Source organism: Engystomops pustulosus, chromosome 3 (assembly GCF_040894005.1).
Source record: "Engystomops pustulosus chromosome 3, aEngPut4.maternal, whole genome shotgun sequence".
Classification (NCBI taxonomy): Eukaryota; Metazoa; Chordata; class Amphibia; order Anura; family Leptodactylidae; genus Engystomops; species Engystomops pustulosus.
The window spans coordinates 222,365,631-222,380,433 of NC_092413.1; the positions used below are offsets into that span (position 1 = coordinate 222,365,631).

At 49.1% G+C, this 14,803-nt stretch overlaps 1 protein-coding gene across 10 annotated transcripts in view; it reads right to left on the reverse strand.

The window, feature by feature from the left end:
* The window catches only part of SCARA3 (scavenger receptor class A member 3), a 49,490-nt gene extending 41,267 nt beyond the window's left edge, over positions 1-8,223 (reverse strand). For 9 of the 10 annotated variants that reach the window (XR_011854364.1, XR_011854363.1, XR_011854367.1 and 6 more), the window contains exon 1: positions 8,023-8,222. Coding sequence is in view for 4 of the 10 variants with exons in the window: in XM_072143891.1 (XP_071999992.1) it covers positions 8,023-8,029 (7 nt within the window). In the remaining 6 variants the exon portion in view is untranslated. Of the gene's footprint in view, positions 1-8,022 lie in introns of all 10 variants that reach the window. The other variant, XM_072143892.1, reaches the window with a different exon arrangement.
* Between the last annotated feature and the right edge of the window lie 6,580 nt (positions 8,224-14,803).

The window sequence follows — 14,803 nt, forward strand, 5'->3', positions numbered from 1 at the left end:
AATGGCTGATAACAGAGAGTAATAGATTGTATCCCCCCCCCCTGTACAGTCTCCTCTCCCCGGGATGTAATGGCTGATAACAGAGAGTAATAGATTGTATCCCCCCCTGTACAGTCTCCTCTCCCCGGGGTGTAATGGCTGATAACAGAGAGTAATAGATGTATCCCCCCTGTACAGTCTCCTCTCCCCGGGGTGTAATGGCTGATAACAGAGAGTAATAGATTGTTTCCCCCCTGTACAGTCTCCTCTCCCCGGGGTGTAATGGCTGATAACAGAGAGTAATAGATGTATCCCCCCTGTACAGTCTCCTCTCCCCGGGGTGTAATGGCTGATAACAGAGAGTAATAGATTGTATCCCCCTGTACAGTCTCCTCTCCCCGGGATGTAATGGCTGATAACAGAGAGTAATAGATTGTATCCCCCCCTGTACAGTCTCCTCTCCCCGGAGTGTAATGGCTGATAACAGAGAGTAATAGATTGTATCCCCCCTGTACAGTCTCCTCTCCCCGGGGTGTAATGGCTGATAACAGAGAGTAATAGATTGTATCCTCCTATACTGTCTCCTCTCCCGGGGGTGTAATGGCTGATAACAGAGAGTAATAGATTGTATCCCCCCCCTGTACAGTCTCCTCTCCCCGGGGTGTAATGGCTGATAACAGAGAGTAATAGATTGTATCCCCCCTGTACAGTCTCCTCTCCCCGGGATGTAATGGCTGATAACAGAGAGTAATAGATTGTATCCCCCCCCCCTGTACAGTCTCCTCTCCCCGGGATGTAATGGCTGATAACAGAGAGTAATAGATTGTATCCCCCCTGTACAGTCTCCTCTCCCCGGGGTGTAATGGCTGATAACAGAGAGTAATAGATGTATCCCCCCTGTACAGTCTCCTCTCCCCGGGATGTAATGGCTGATAACAGAGAGTAATAGATTGTACCCCTCCCCCTGTACAGTCTCCTCTCCCCGGGGTGTAATGGCTGATAACAGAGAGTAATAGATTGTTTCCCCCCTGTACAGTCTCCTCTCCCCGGGGTGTAATGGCTGATAACAGAGAGTAATAGATGTATCCCCCCTGTACAGTCTCCTCTCCCCGGGGTGTAATGGCTGATAACAGAGAGTAATAGATTGTATCCCCCCCCCCCCCTGTACAGTCTCCTCTCCCCAGGATGTAATGGCTGATAACAGAGAGTAATAGATTGTATCCCCCCCTGTACAGTCTCCTCTCCCCGGGATGTAATGGCTGATAACAGAGAGTAATAGATTGTATCCCCCTGTACAGTCTCCTCTCCCTGGGATGTAATGGCTGATAACAGAGAGTAATAGATTGTATCCCCCTGTACAGTCTCCTCTCCCCGGGGTGTAATGGCTGATAACAGAGAGTAATAGATTGTATCCCCCCCCCCCCCCTGTACAGTCTCCTCTTCCCGGGATGTAATGGCTGATAACAGAGAGTAATAGATTGTATCCTCCCTGTACAGTCTCCTCTTCCCGGGATGTAATGGCTGATAACAGAGAGTAATAGATTGTATCCCCCTGTACAGTCTCCTCTCCCCGGGATGTAATGGCTGATAACAGAGAGTAATAGATTGTATCCTCCTATACTGTCTCCTCTCCCGGGGGTGTAATGGCTGATAACAGAGAGTAATAGATTGTATCCCCCTGTACAGTCTCCTCTCCCTGTAAAGGCTGATAACAGAGAGTAATAGATTGTATCCCCCTGTACAGTCTCCTCTCCCCAGGATGTAATGGCTGATAACAGAGAGTAATAGATTGTATCCCCCCCCTGTACAGTCTCCTCTCCCCGGGGTGTAATGGCTGATAACAGAGAGTAATAGATTGTATCCCCCCTGTACAGTCTCCTCTCCCCGGGATGTAATGGCTGATAACAGAGAGTAATAGATTGTTTCCCCCCTGTACAGTCTCCTCTCCCCGGGGTGTAATGGCTGATACCAGAGAGTAATAGATTGTTTCCCCCTGTACAGTCTCCTCTCCCCGGGGTGTAATGGCTGATACCAGAGAGTAATAGATTGTATCCCCCCTGTACAGTCTCCTCTCCCCGGGGTGTAATGGCTGATAACAGAGAGTAATAGATTGTATCCCCCCTGTACAGTCTCCTCTCCCCGGGGTGTAATGGCTGATACCAGAGAGTAATAGATTGTATCCCCCCTGTACAGTCTCCTCTCCCCGGGATGTAATGGCTGATAACAGAGAGTAATAGATTGTATCCCCCCCCTGTACAGTCTCCTCTCCCCGGGGTGTAATGGCTGATAACAGAGAGTAATAGATTGTTTCCTCCCTGTACAGTCTCCTCTCCCCGGGGTGTAATGGCTGATAACAGAGAGTAATAGATTGTATCCTCCCTGTACAGTCTCCTCTTCCCGGGATGTAATGGCTGATAACAGAGAGTAATAGATTGTATCCCCCCCTGTACAGACTCCTCTCCCCGGGGTGTAATGGCTGATAACAGAGAGTAATAGATTGTATCCCCCCTGTACAGTCTCCTCTCCCCGGGGTGTAATGGCTGATAACAGAGAGTAATAGATTGTATCCCCCCTGTACAGTCTCCTCTCCCCGGGATGTAATGGCTGATAACAGAGAGTAATAGATTGTATCCCCCCTGTACAGTCTCCTCTCCCCGGGATGTAATGGCTGATAACAGAGAGTAATAGATTGTATCCCCCCTGTACAGTCTCCTCTCCCGGGTGTAATGGCTGATAACAGAGAGTAATAGATTGTATACCCCCCCTGTACAGTCTCCTCTCCCCGGGGTGTAATGGCTGATAACAGAGAGTAATAGATTGTATCCCCCCTGTACAGTCTCCTCTCCCCGGGATGTAATGGCTGATAACAGAGAGTAATAGATTGTATCCCCCCCTGTACAGTCTCCTCTCCCCGGGGTGTAATGGCTGATAACAGAGAGTAATAGATTGTATCCCCCTGTACAGTCTCCTCTCCCCGGGATGTAATGGCTGATAACAGAGAGTAATAGATTGTATTCCCCCCTGTACAGTCTCCTCTCCCCGGGGTGTAATGGCTGATAACAGAGAGTAATAGATTGTATCCCCCTGTACAGTCTCCTCTCCCCGGGATGTAATGGCTGATAACAGAGAGTAATAGATTGTACCCCCCCTGTACAGTCTCCTCTCCCCGGGGTGTAATGGCTGATAACAGAGAGTAATAGATTGTATTCCCCCCTGTACAGTCTCCTCTCCCCGGGGTGTATGGCTGATAACAGAGAGTAATAGATTGTGTCCCCCCTGTACAGTCTCCTCTCCCCGGGATGTAATGGCTGATAACAGAGAGTAATAGATTGTATCCCCCCCCTGTACAGAGTCTCCTCTCCCCGGGATGTAATGGCTGATAACAGAGAGTAATAGACTGTATCCCCCCCTGTACAGTCTCCTCTCCCCGGGGTGTAATGGCTGATAACAGAGAGTAATAGATTGTATCCCCCCTGTACAGTCTCCTCTCCCCGGGATGTAATGGCTGATAACAGAGAGTAATAGATTGTATCCCCCCCCTGTACAGTCTCCTCTCCCCGGGGTGTAATGGCTGATAACAGAGAGTAATAGATTGTATCCCCCCTGTACAGTCTCCTCTCCCCGGGGTGTAATGGCTGATAACAGAGAGTAATAGATTGTATCCCCCCCTGTACAGTCTCCTCTCCCCGGGATGTAATGGCTGATAACAGAGAGTAATAGATTGTATCCCCCCCCTGTACAGTCTCCTCTCCCCGGGATGTAATGGCTGATAACAGAGAGTAATAGATTGTATCCCCCCTGTACAGTCTCCTCTCCCCGGGGTGTAATGGCTGATAACAGAGAGTAATAGATTGTATCCCCCTGTACAGTCTCCTCTCCCCGGGGTGTAATGGCTGATAACAGAGAGTAATAGATTGTATCCCCCCCTGTACAGTCTCCTCTCCCCTGGATGTAATGGCTGATAACAGAGAGTAATAGATTGTATCCCCCCCTGTACAGTCTCCTCTCCCCGGGGTGTAATGGCTGATAACAGAGAGTAATAGATTGTATCCCCCCCCTGTACAGTCTCCTCTCCCCGGGATGTAATGGCTGATAACAGAGAGTAATAGATTGTATCCCCCCCCCTGTACAGTCTCCTCTCCCCGGGATGTAATGGCTGATAACAGAGAGTAATAGATTGTATCCCCCCTGTACAGTCTCCTCTCCCCGGGGTGTAATGGCTGATAACAGAGAGTAATAGATTGTATCCCCCTGTACAGTCTCCTCTCCCCGGGATGTAATGGCTGATAACAGAGAGTAATAGATTGTATCCCCCCTGTACAGTCTCCTCTCCCCGGGATGTAATGGCTGATAACAGAGAGTAATAGATTGTATCCCCCCCCCCCCCCTGTACAGTCTCCTCTCCCCGGGATGTAATGGCTGATAACAGAGAGTAATAGATTGTATCCCCCTGTACAGTCTCCTCTCCCCGGGATGTAATGGCTGATAACAGAGAGTAATAGATTGTATCCCCCCTGTACAGTCTCCTCTCCCCGGGGTGTAATGGCTGATAACAGAGAGTAATAGATTGTATCCCCCCTGTACAGTCTCCTCTCCCCGGGATGTAATGGCTGATAACAGAGAGTAACAGATTGTATCCCCCCCCTGTACAGTCTCCTCTCCCCGGGATGTAATGGCTGATAACAGAGAGTAATAGATTGTATCCCCCCCTGTACAGTCTCCTCTCCCCGGGATGTAATGGCTGATAACAGAGAGTAATAGATTGTATCCCCCCCTGTACAGTCTCCTCTCCCCGGGATGTAATGGCTGATAACAGAGAGTAATAGATTGTATCCCCCCCTGTACAGTCTCCTCTCCCCGGGATGTAATGGCTGATAACAGAGAGTAATAGATTGTATCCCCCCCCTGTACAGTCTCCTCTCCCCGGGGTGTAATGGCTGATAACAGAGAGTAATAGATTGTATCCCCCTGTACAGTCTCCTCTCCCCGGGATGTAATGGCTGATAACAGAGAGTAATAGATTGTATCCCCATGTACAGTCTCCTCTCCCGGGATGTAATGGCTGATAACAGAGAGTAATAGATTGTATCCCCCCCTGTACAGTCTCCTCTCCCCGGGATGTAATGGCTGATAACAGAGAGTAATAGATTGTATCCCCCTGTACAGTCTCCTCTCCCCGGGGTGTAATGGCTGATAACAGAGAGTAATAGATTGTATCCCCCTGTACAGTCTCCTCTCCCCGGGATGTAATGGCTGATAACAGAGAGTAACAGATTGTATCCCCCCCCTGTACAGTCTCCTCTCCCCGGGATGTAATGGCTGATAACAGAGAGTAATAGATTGTATCCCCCCCCTGTACAGTCTCCTCTCCCCGGGATGTAATGGCTGATAACAGAGAGTAATAGATTGTATCCCCCCTGTACAGTCTCCTCTCCCCGGGATGTAATGGCTGATAACAGAGAGTAATAGATTGTATCCCCCCCTGTACAGTCTCCTCTCCCCGGGATGTAATGGCTGATAACAGAGAGTAATAGATTGTATCCCCCCTGTACAGTCTCCTCTCCCCGGGGTGTAATGGCTGATAACAGAGAGTAATAGATTGTATCCCCCTGTACAGTCTCCTCTCCCCGGGATGTAATGGCTGATAACAGAGAGTAATAGATTGTATCCCCCCTGTACAGTCTCCTCTCCCCGGGATGTAATGGCTGATAACAGAGAGTAATAGATTGTATCCCCCCCCCCCCTGTACAGTCTCCTCTCCCCGGGATGTAATGGCTGATAACAGAGAGTAATAGATTGTATCCCCCTGTACAGTCTCCTCTCCCCGGGATGTAATGGCTGATAACAGAGAGTAATAGATTGTATCCCCCCTGTACAGTCTCCTCTCCCCGGGGTGTAATGGCTGATAACAGAGAGTAATAGATTGTATCCCCCTGTACAGTCTCCTCTCCCCGGGATGTAATGGCTGATAACAGAGAGTAATAGATTGTATCCCCCCTGTACAGTCTCCTCTCCCCGGGATGTAATGGCTGATAACAGAGAGTAATAGATTGTATCCCCCCCCTGTACAGTCTCCTCTCCCCGGGATGTAATGGCTGATAACAGAGAGTAATAGATTGTATCCCCCCCTGTACAGTCTCCTCTCCCCGGGATGTAATGGCTGATAACAGAGAGTAATAGATTGTATCCCCCTGTACAGTCTCCTCTCCCCGGGATGTAATGGCTGATAACAGAGAGTAATAGATTGTATCCCCCTGTACAGTCTCCTCTCCCCGGGGTGTAATGGCTGATAACAGAGAGTAATAGATTGTATCCCCCCCTGTACAGTCTCCTCTCCCCGGGGTGTAATGGCTGATAACAGAGAGTAATAGATTGTATCCCCCCCCTGTACAGTCTCCTCTCCCCGGGATGTAATGGCTGATAACAGAGAGTAATAGATTGTATCCCCCCCTGTACAGTCTCCTCTCCCCGGGATGTAATGGCTGATAACAGAGAGTAATAGATTGTATCCCCCTGTACAGTCTCCTCTCCCCGGGATGTAATGGCTGATAACAGAGAGTAATAGATTGTATCCCCCTGTACAGTCTCCTCTCCCCGGGGTGTAATGGCTGATAACAGAGAGTAATAGATTGTATCCCCCCTGTACAGTCTCCTCTCCCCGGGGTGTAATGGCTGATAACAGAGAGTAACAGATTGTATCCCCCCCCTGTACAGTCTCCTCTCCCCGGGATGTAATGGCTGATAACAGAGAGTAATAGATTGTATCCCCCCCCTGTACAGTCTCTCTCCCCGGGATGTAATGGCTGATAACAGAGAGTAATAGATTGTGCCCCCCCCCCCTGTACAGTCTCCTCTCCCCGGGATGTAATGGCTGATAACAGAGAGTAATAGATTGTATCCCCCTGTACAGTCTCCTCTCCCCGGGATGTAATGGCTGATAACAGAGAGTAATAGATTGTATCCCCCCTGTACAGTCTCCTCTCCCCGGGATGTAATGGCTGATAACAGAGAGTAATAGATTGTATCCCCCCCCTGTACAGTCTCCTCTCCCCGGGATGTAATGGCTGATAACAGAGAGCAATAGATTGTATCCCCCCCTGTACAGTCTCCTCTCCCCGGGATGTAATGGCTGATAACAGAGAGTAATAGATTGTATCCCCCCTGTACAGTCTCCTCTCCCCGGGATGTAATGGCTGATAACAGAGAGTAATAGATTGTATCCCCCTACAGTCTCCTCTCCCCGGGATGTAATGGCTGATAACAGAGAGTAATAGATTGTATCCCCCCTGTACAGTCTCCTCTCCCCGGGGTGTAATGGCTGATAACAGAGAGTAATAGATTGTATCCCCCCTGTACAGTCTCCTCTCCCTGGGATATAGTTGCTGATAACAGAGAGTAATAGATTGTCCCCCCCCCCCCCCTGTACAGTCTCCTCTCCCCGGGGTGTAATGGCTGATAACAGAGAGTAATAGATTGTATCCCCCTGTACAGTCTCCTCTCCCCGGGATGTAATGGCTGATAACAGAGAGTAACAGATTGTATCCCCCCCTGTACAGTCTCCTCTCCCCGGGATGTAATGGCTGATAACAGAGAGTAATAGATTGTATCCCCCCTGTACAGTCTCCTCTCCCCGGGATGTAATGGCTGATAACAGAGAGTAATAGATTGTATCCCCCCTGTACGGTCTCCTCTCCCCGGGATGTAATGGCTGATAACAGAGAGTAATAGATTGTATCCCCCCCCCTGTACAGTCTCCTCTCCCCGGGATGTAATGGCTGATAACAGAGAGTAATAGATTGTATCCCCCCTGTACAGTCTCCTCTCCCCGGGATGTAATGGCTGATAACAGAGAGTAATAGATTGTATCCTCCTATACTGTCTCCTCTCCCCTGGGTGTAATGGCTGATAACAGAGAGTAATAGATTGTATCCTCCTGTACAGTCTCCTCTTCCCGGGATGTAATGGCTGATAACAGAGAGTAATAGACTGTACCCCCGGGATGTACTGGCTCGTGCAGTCCTCCCCCATCAGGCAGGTACTTACCTCTCATGGTGGAGCGGTGATGGGGTAGGTGATGTAGTAAGTGTCTCAGGCCAGTGTCAGCGCCATGTAGGTGTCCTGCGGCTGGAGGGGCACTGGTGCGCTGTGGTGGGAGCAGCACAGAGGGTCATCCCCGCACACTCCCTGACATGTGAGGAGAAGGAGGCTCCAGCCTCTTATACAGCTCCAGGCCCGGCCTGTAAGGAGGAGGGAGCACCGGCCCACCCTGACTAATAGCTACCAAATGTACAGGGGGAGGGGAGCATGTACCCAACATCACTGTGTATTATCCCTGTACTGTGACATCACTGTGTGTATTATCCCTGTACTGTGACATCACTGTGTGTATTATCCCTGTACTGTGACATCACTGTGTGTATTATCTCTGTACTGTGACATCACTGTGTGTATTATCTCTGTACTGTGACATCACTGTGTGTATTATCCCTGTACTGTGACATCACTGTGTGTATTATCTCTGTACTGTGACATCACTGTGTGTATTATCCATGTACTGTGACATCACTGTGTGTATTATCCCTGTACTGTGACATCACTGTGTGTATTATCTCTGTACTGTGACATCACTGTGTGTATTATCCCTGTACTGTGACATCACTGTGTGTATTATCCCTGTACTGTGACATCACTGTGTGTATTATACCTGTACTGTGACATCGCTGTGTGTATTATCCCTGTACTGTGACATCGCTGTGTGTATTATCCCTGTACTGTGACATCGCTGTGTGTATTATCCATGTACTGTGACATCACTGTGTGTATTACCCCTGTACTGTGACATCGCTGTGTGTATTATCCCTGTACTGTGACATCGCTGTGTGTGTATTATCCTGTACTGTGACATCACTGTGTGTATTATCTCTGTACTGTGACATCACTGTGTGTATTATCTCTGTACTGTGACATCACTGTGTGTATTATCCCTGTACTGTGACATCACTGTGTGTATTATCCCTGTACTGTGACATCACTGTGTGTATTATCCCTGTACTGTGACATCACTGTGTGTATTATCTCTGTACTGTGACATCACTGTGTGTATTATCTCTGTACTGTGACATCACTGTGTGTATTATCCCTGTACTGTGACATCACTGTGTGTATTATCCCTGTACTGTGACATCACTGTGTGTATAATCCCTGTACTGTGACATCGCTGTGTATTATCCCTGTACTGTGACATCACTGTGTGTATTATCCCTGTACTGTGACATCACTGTGTGTATTATCCTGTACTGTGACATCGCTGTGTGTATTATCCCTGTACTGTGACATCACTGTGTGTATTATCCCTGTACTGTGACATCACTGTGTGTATTATCCCTGTACTGTGACATCACTGTGTGTATTATCCCTGTACTGTGACATCACTGTGTGTATTATCCCTGTACTGTGACATCACTGTGTGTATTATCCCTGTACTGTGACATCGCTGTGTGTATTATCCCTGTACTGTGACATCACTGTGTGTATTATCCCTGTACTGTGACATCACTGTGTGTATTATCTCTGTACTGTGACATCACTGTGTATATTATCCCTGTACTGTGACATCACTGTGTGTATTATCCCTGTACTGTGACATCACTGTGTATTATCCCTGTACTGTGACATCACTGTGTGTATTATCCCTGTACTGTGACATCACTGTGTGTATTATCTCTGTACTGTGACATCACTGTGTATATTATCCCTGTACTGTGACATCACTGTGTGTATTATCCCTGACTGTGACATCACTGTGTGTATTTTCTCTGTACTGTGACATCACTGTGTGTATTATCCCTGTACTGTGACATCACTGTGTGTATTATCCCTGTACTGTGACATCACTGTGTGTATTATCTCTGTACTGTGACATCACTGTGTGTATTATCCCTGTACTATGACATCACTGTGTGTATTATCCCTGTACTGTGACATCACTGTGAGTATTATCCCTGTACTGTGACATCACTGTGTGTATTATCTCTGTACTGTGACATCGCTGTGTGTATTATCCCTGTACTGTGACATCGCTGTGAGTATTATCTCTGTACTGTGACATCGCTGTGTGTATTACCCCTGTACTGTGACATCACTGTGTATTATCCCTGTACTGTGACATCACTGTGTGTATTATACTGTGCTGTGACATAACTGTGTGCATTATCCCTGTACTGTGACATCACTGTGTGTATTATCCCTGTACTGTGACATCACTGTGTGTATTATCTCTGTACTGTGACATCGCTGTGTGTATTATCTCTGTACTGTGACATCACTGTGTGTATTATCCCTGTACTGTGACATAACTGTGTGCATTATCCCTGTACTGTGACATCACCGTGTGTATTATCCCTGTACTGTGACATCACTGTGTGTATTTTCTCTGTACTGTGACATAACTGTGTGCATTATCCCTGTACTGTGACATCACTGTGTATTATCTCTGTACTGTGACATCACTGTGTGTATCATCCCTGTACTGTGACATCACTGTGTGTATTATCCCTGTACTGTGACATCACTGTGTATTATCTCTGTACTGTGACATCACTGTGTGTATTATCCCTGTACTGTGACATCACTGTGTGTATTATCTCTGTACTGTGACATCACTGTGTGTATCATCCCTGTACTGTGACATCACTGTGTGTATTATCCCTGTACTGTGACATCACTGTGTGTATTATCCCTGTACTGTGACATCACTGTGTGTATTATCCCTGTACTGTGACATCACTGTGTGTATTATACCTGTACTGTGACATCACTGTGTATTATCTCTGTACTGTGACATCACTGTGTGTATCATCCCTGTACTGTGACATCACTGTGTGTATTATCCCTGTACTGTGACATCACTGTGTGTATTATCCCTGTACTGTGACATCACTGTGTGTATTATCCCTGTACTGTGACATCACTGTGTATTATCTCTGTACTGTGACATCACTGTGTGTATCATCCCTGTACTGTGACATCACTGTGTGTATCATCCCTGTACTGTGACATCACTGTGTGTATTATCCCTGTACTGTGACATCACTGTGTGTATTATCCCTGGCCTGTACTACACCAAACACTAGTTTTCCCTGTAGGAGGGACAAGAAGGAGTAGAGCGCGTGCATGCTGACGCCGCTGCGACACAATCCAATCGCGTGCGCCAAAAACCCGGCGGAATAAGGCGCAAATCAGTAATTTTCGGCCATCCTGACAAAAAAAAAACGCGTTTCGGGCCCTTAGTAAATGGCCCCCATTTAGTCAGATAATTCCACCTGCTCTACAGCTCCACCTAGTGCATCACCTGTGTCCTGCACCTCCTCCGCTCTGAGGCTTCTATTAATCAGAACGTCCGGAACTGATTATTAATGGAAATTCTCTTTTTATCTGTTAATTGGAACCAGTTTTGCAAGGAAACTAAACCACTTGTCTGCCCACGGCTTTCCAAAATCTTACAATTCTGTCCCGCGCGGTCTACGATGGTCCTCCCCCCCCCCACACCTGGGGGCGCAGCCTCAGCCCCATTCACTTCCCGCACATGGTCAGCTTTACCTGGATCCTGGCACATGACCCACATGTTGTACTGTGGTGCTGCAATACTGCCACCTACCACTTCCCATTAGGGGGCGCTACAGCAGAACCAAGACGGTATAATAGATAGGGGAACAGTAACACCAGAGGATTGTGCAATATTCCGAAATTCCCTCTCTATCCAGCTGAATCCACTTTCCCATTCCACAGCCGCTGCGGACATCGCACATCACATGGATATTTGGAAACTAAAAATATTTAGCAAATCAAAACAAGATTTCTGGGGTCACCGGAGGGTCCGATCATTTCCACTTCCTGTCTAAAGACCTAAAAACAAACCTGAACTGACGTTCCCTTTGGCTTTGGAGATTTATTATCATCCACCCTGAGACCCCCAACACACAAACAGCTGCTGATCCACTGGATTCTACACAGAACCAGAACCAACACACCATGTATAATACTAATTATATATTATATAGAGTCCTGAGCGACACCAAGTATAAACATAGTAACATCCAAAATAAACATACTGGCAGACCCTCATCTGCTGTAATAAGAGGAGAGGAGAGGAGAGGAGACTGCATCCCTACAGGAGAGGAGAGGAGACTGCATCCCTACAGGAGAGGAGAGGAGACTGCATCCCTACAGGAGAGGAGACTGCATCCCTACAGGAGAGGAGACTGCATCACTACAGGAGAGGAGAGGAGACTGCATCCCTACAGGAGAGGAGACTGCATCACTACAGGAGAGGAGACTGCATCCCTACAGGAGAGGAGAGGAGACTGCATCCCTACAGGAGAGGAGACTGCATCCCTACAGGAGAGGAGACTGCATCACTACAGGAGAGGAGAGGAGACTGCATCCCTACAGGAGAGGAGAGGAGACTGCATCCCTACAGGAGAGGAGAGGAGACTGCATCCCTACAGGAGAGGAGACTGCATCGCTACAGGAGAGGAGACTGCATCACTACAGGAGAGGAGAGGAGAGACTGCATCCCTACAGGAGAGGAGAGGAGACTGCATCCCTACAGGAGAGGAGACTGCATCGCTACAGGAGAGGAGACTGCATCACTACAGGAGAGGAGAGGAGACTGCATCCCTACAGGAGAGGAGACTGCATCCCTACAGGAGAGGAGACTGCATCCCTACAGCAGAGGAGAGGAGACTGCATCACTACAGGAGAGGAGAGGAGACTGCATCACTACAGGAGAGGAGAGGAGACTGCATCACTACAGGAGAGGAGAGGAGACTGCATCCCTACAGGAGAGGAGAGGAGGCTGCATCCCTACAGGAGAGGAGAGGAGACTGCATCCCTACAGGAGAGGAGACTGCATCGCTACAGGAGAGGAGACTGCATCACTACAGGAGAGGAGAGGAGACTGCATCCCTACAGGAGAGGAGACTGCATCCCTACAGCAGAGGAGAGGAGACTGCATCACTACAGGAGAGGAGAGGAGACTGCATCCCTACAGGAGAGGAGACTGCATCACTACAGGAGAGGAGAGGAGACTGCAACACTACAGGAGAGGAGACTGCATCACTACAGGAGAGGAGAGGAGACTGCATCCCTACAGGAGAGGAGAGGAGACTGCATCCCTACAGCAGAGGAGAGGAGACTGCATCCCTACAGCAGAGGAGAGGAGACTGCATCCCTACAGGAGAGGAGAGGAGACTGCATCCCTACAGGAGAGGAGAGGAGACTGCATCCCTACAGGAGAGGAGACTGCATCGCTACAGGAGAGGAGACTGCATCACTACAGGAGAGGAGAGGAGACTGCATCCCTACAGGAGAGGAGACTGCATCCCTACAGCAGAGGAGAGGAGACTGCATCACTACAGGAGAGGAGAGGAGACTGCATCCCTACAGGAGAGGAGAGGAGACTGCATCCCTACAGGAGAGGAGAGGAGACTGCATCCCTACAGCAGAGGAGAGGAGACTGCATCCCTACAGCAGAGGAGAGGAGACTGCATCCCTACAGCAGAGGAGAGGAGACTGCATCCCTACAGGAGAGGAGAGGAGACTGCATCACTACAGGAGAGGAGAGGAGACTGCATCACAACAGGAGAGGAGAGGAGACTGCATCACTACAGGAGAGGAGAGGAGAGTGCATCACTACAGGAGAGGAGACTGCATCACTACAGGAGAGGAGAGGAGACTGCAACACTACATGAGAGGAGAGGAGGCTGCATCACTACAGGAGAGGAGAGGAGACTGCATCACTACAGGAGAGGAGAGGAGACTGCATCCCTACAGGAGAGGAGAGGAGACTGCATCCCTACAGGAGAGGAGAGGAGACTGCATCCCTACAGCAGAGGAGAGGAGACTGCATCACTACAGGAGAGGAGAGGAGACTGCATCACTACAGGAGAGGAGAGGAGACTGCATCCCTACAGGAGAGGAGAGGAGACTGCATCACTACAGGAGAGGAGACTGCATCCCTACAGCAGAGGAGAGGAGACTGCATCACTACAGGAGAGGAGAGGAGACTGCATCCCTACAGCAGAGGAGAGGAGACTGCATCACTACAGGAGAGGAGACTGCATCCCTACAGCAGAGGAGAGGAGACTGCATCACTACAGGAGAGGAGAGGAGACTGCATCCCTACAGCAGAGGAGAGGAGACTGCATCCCTACAGGAGAGGAGAGGAGACTGCATCACTACAGGAGAGGAGAGGAGACTGCATCACTACAGGAGAGGAGAGGAGAGTGCATCCCTACAGGAGAGGAGAGGAGAGTGCATCGCTACAGGAGAGGAGAGGAGACTGCATCCCTACAGGAGAGGAGAGGAGACTGCATCCCTACAGGAGAGGAGCGGAGACTGCATCACTACAGGAGAGGAGAGGAGACTGCATCACTACAGGAGAGGAGAGGAGACTGCATCACTACATGAGAGGAGAGGAGACTGCATCACTACAGGAGAGGAGAGGAGACTGCATCACTACAGGAGAGGAGAGGAGACTGCATCCCTACAGGAGAGGAGAGGAGACTGCATCCCTACAGCAGAGGAGAGGAGACTGCATCACTACAGGAGAGGAGAGGAGACTGCATCGCTACAGGAGAGGAGAGGAGACTGCATCACTACAGGAGAGGAGACTGCATCCCTACAGGAGAGGAGAGGAGACTGCATCACTACAGGAGAGGAGAGGAGACTGCATCCCTACAGGAGAGGAGAGGAGACTGCATCACTACAGGAGAGGAGAGGAGACTGCATCACTACAGGAGAGGAGACTGCCATCCCTACAAGG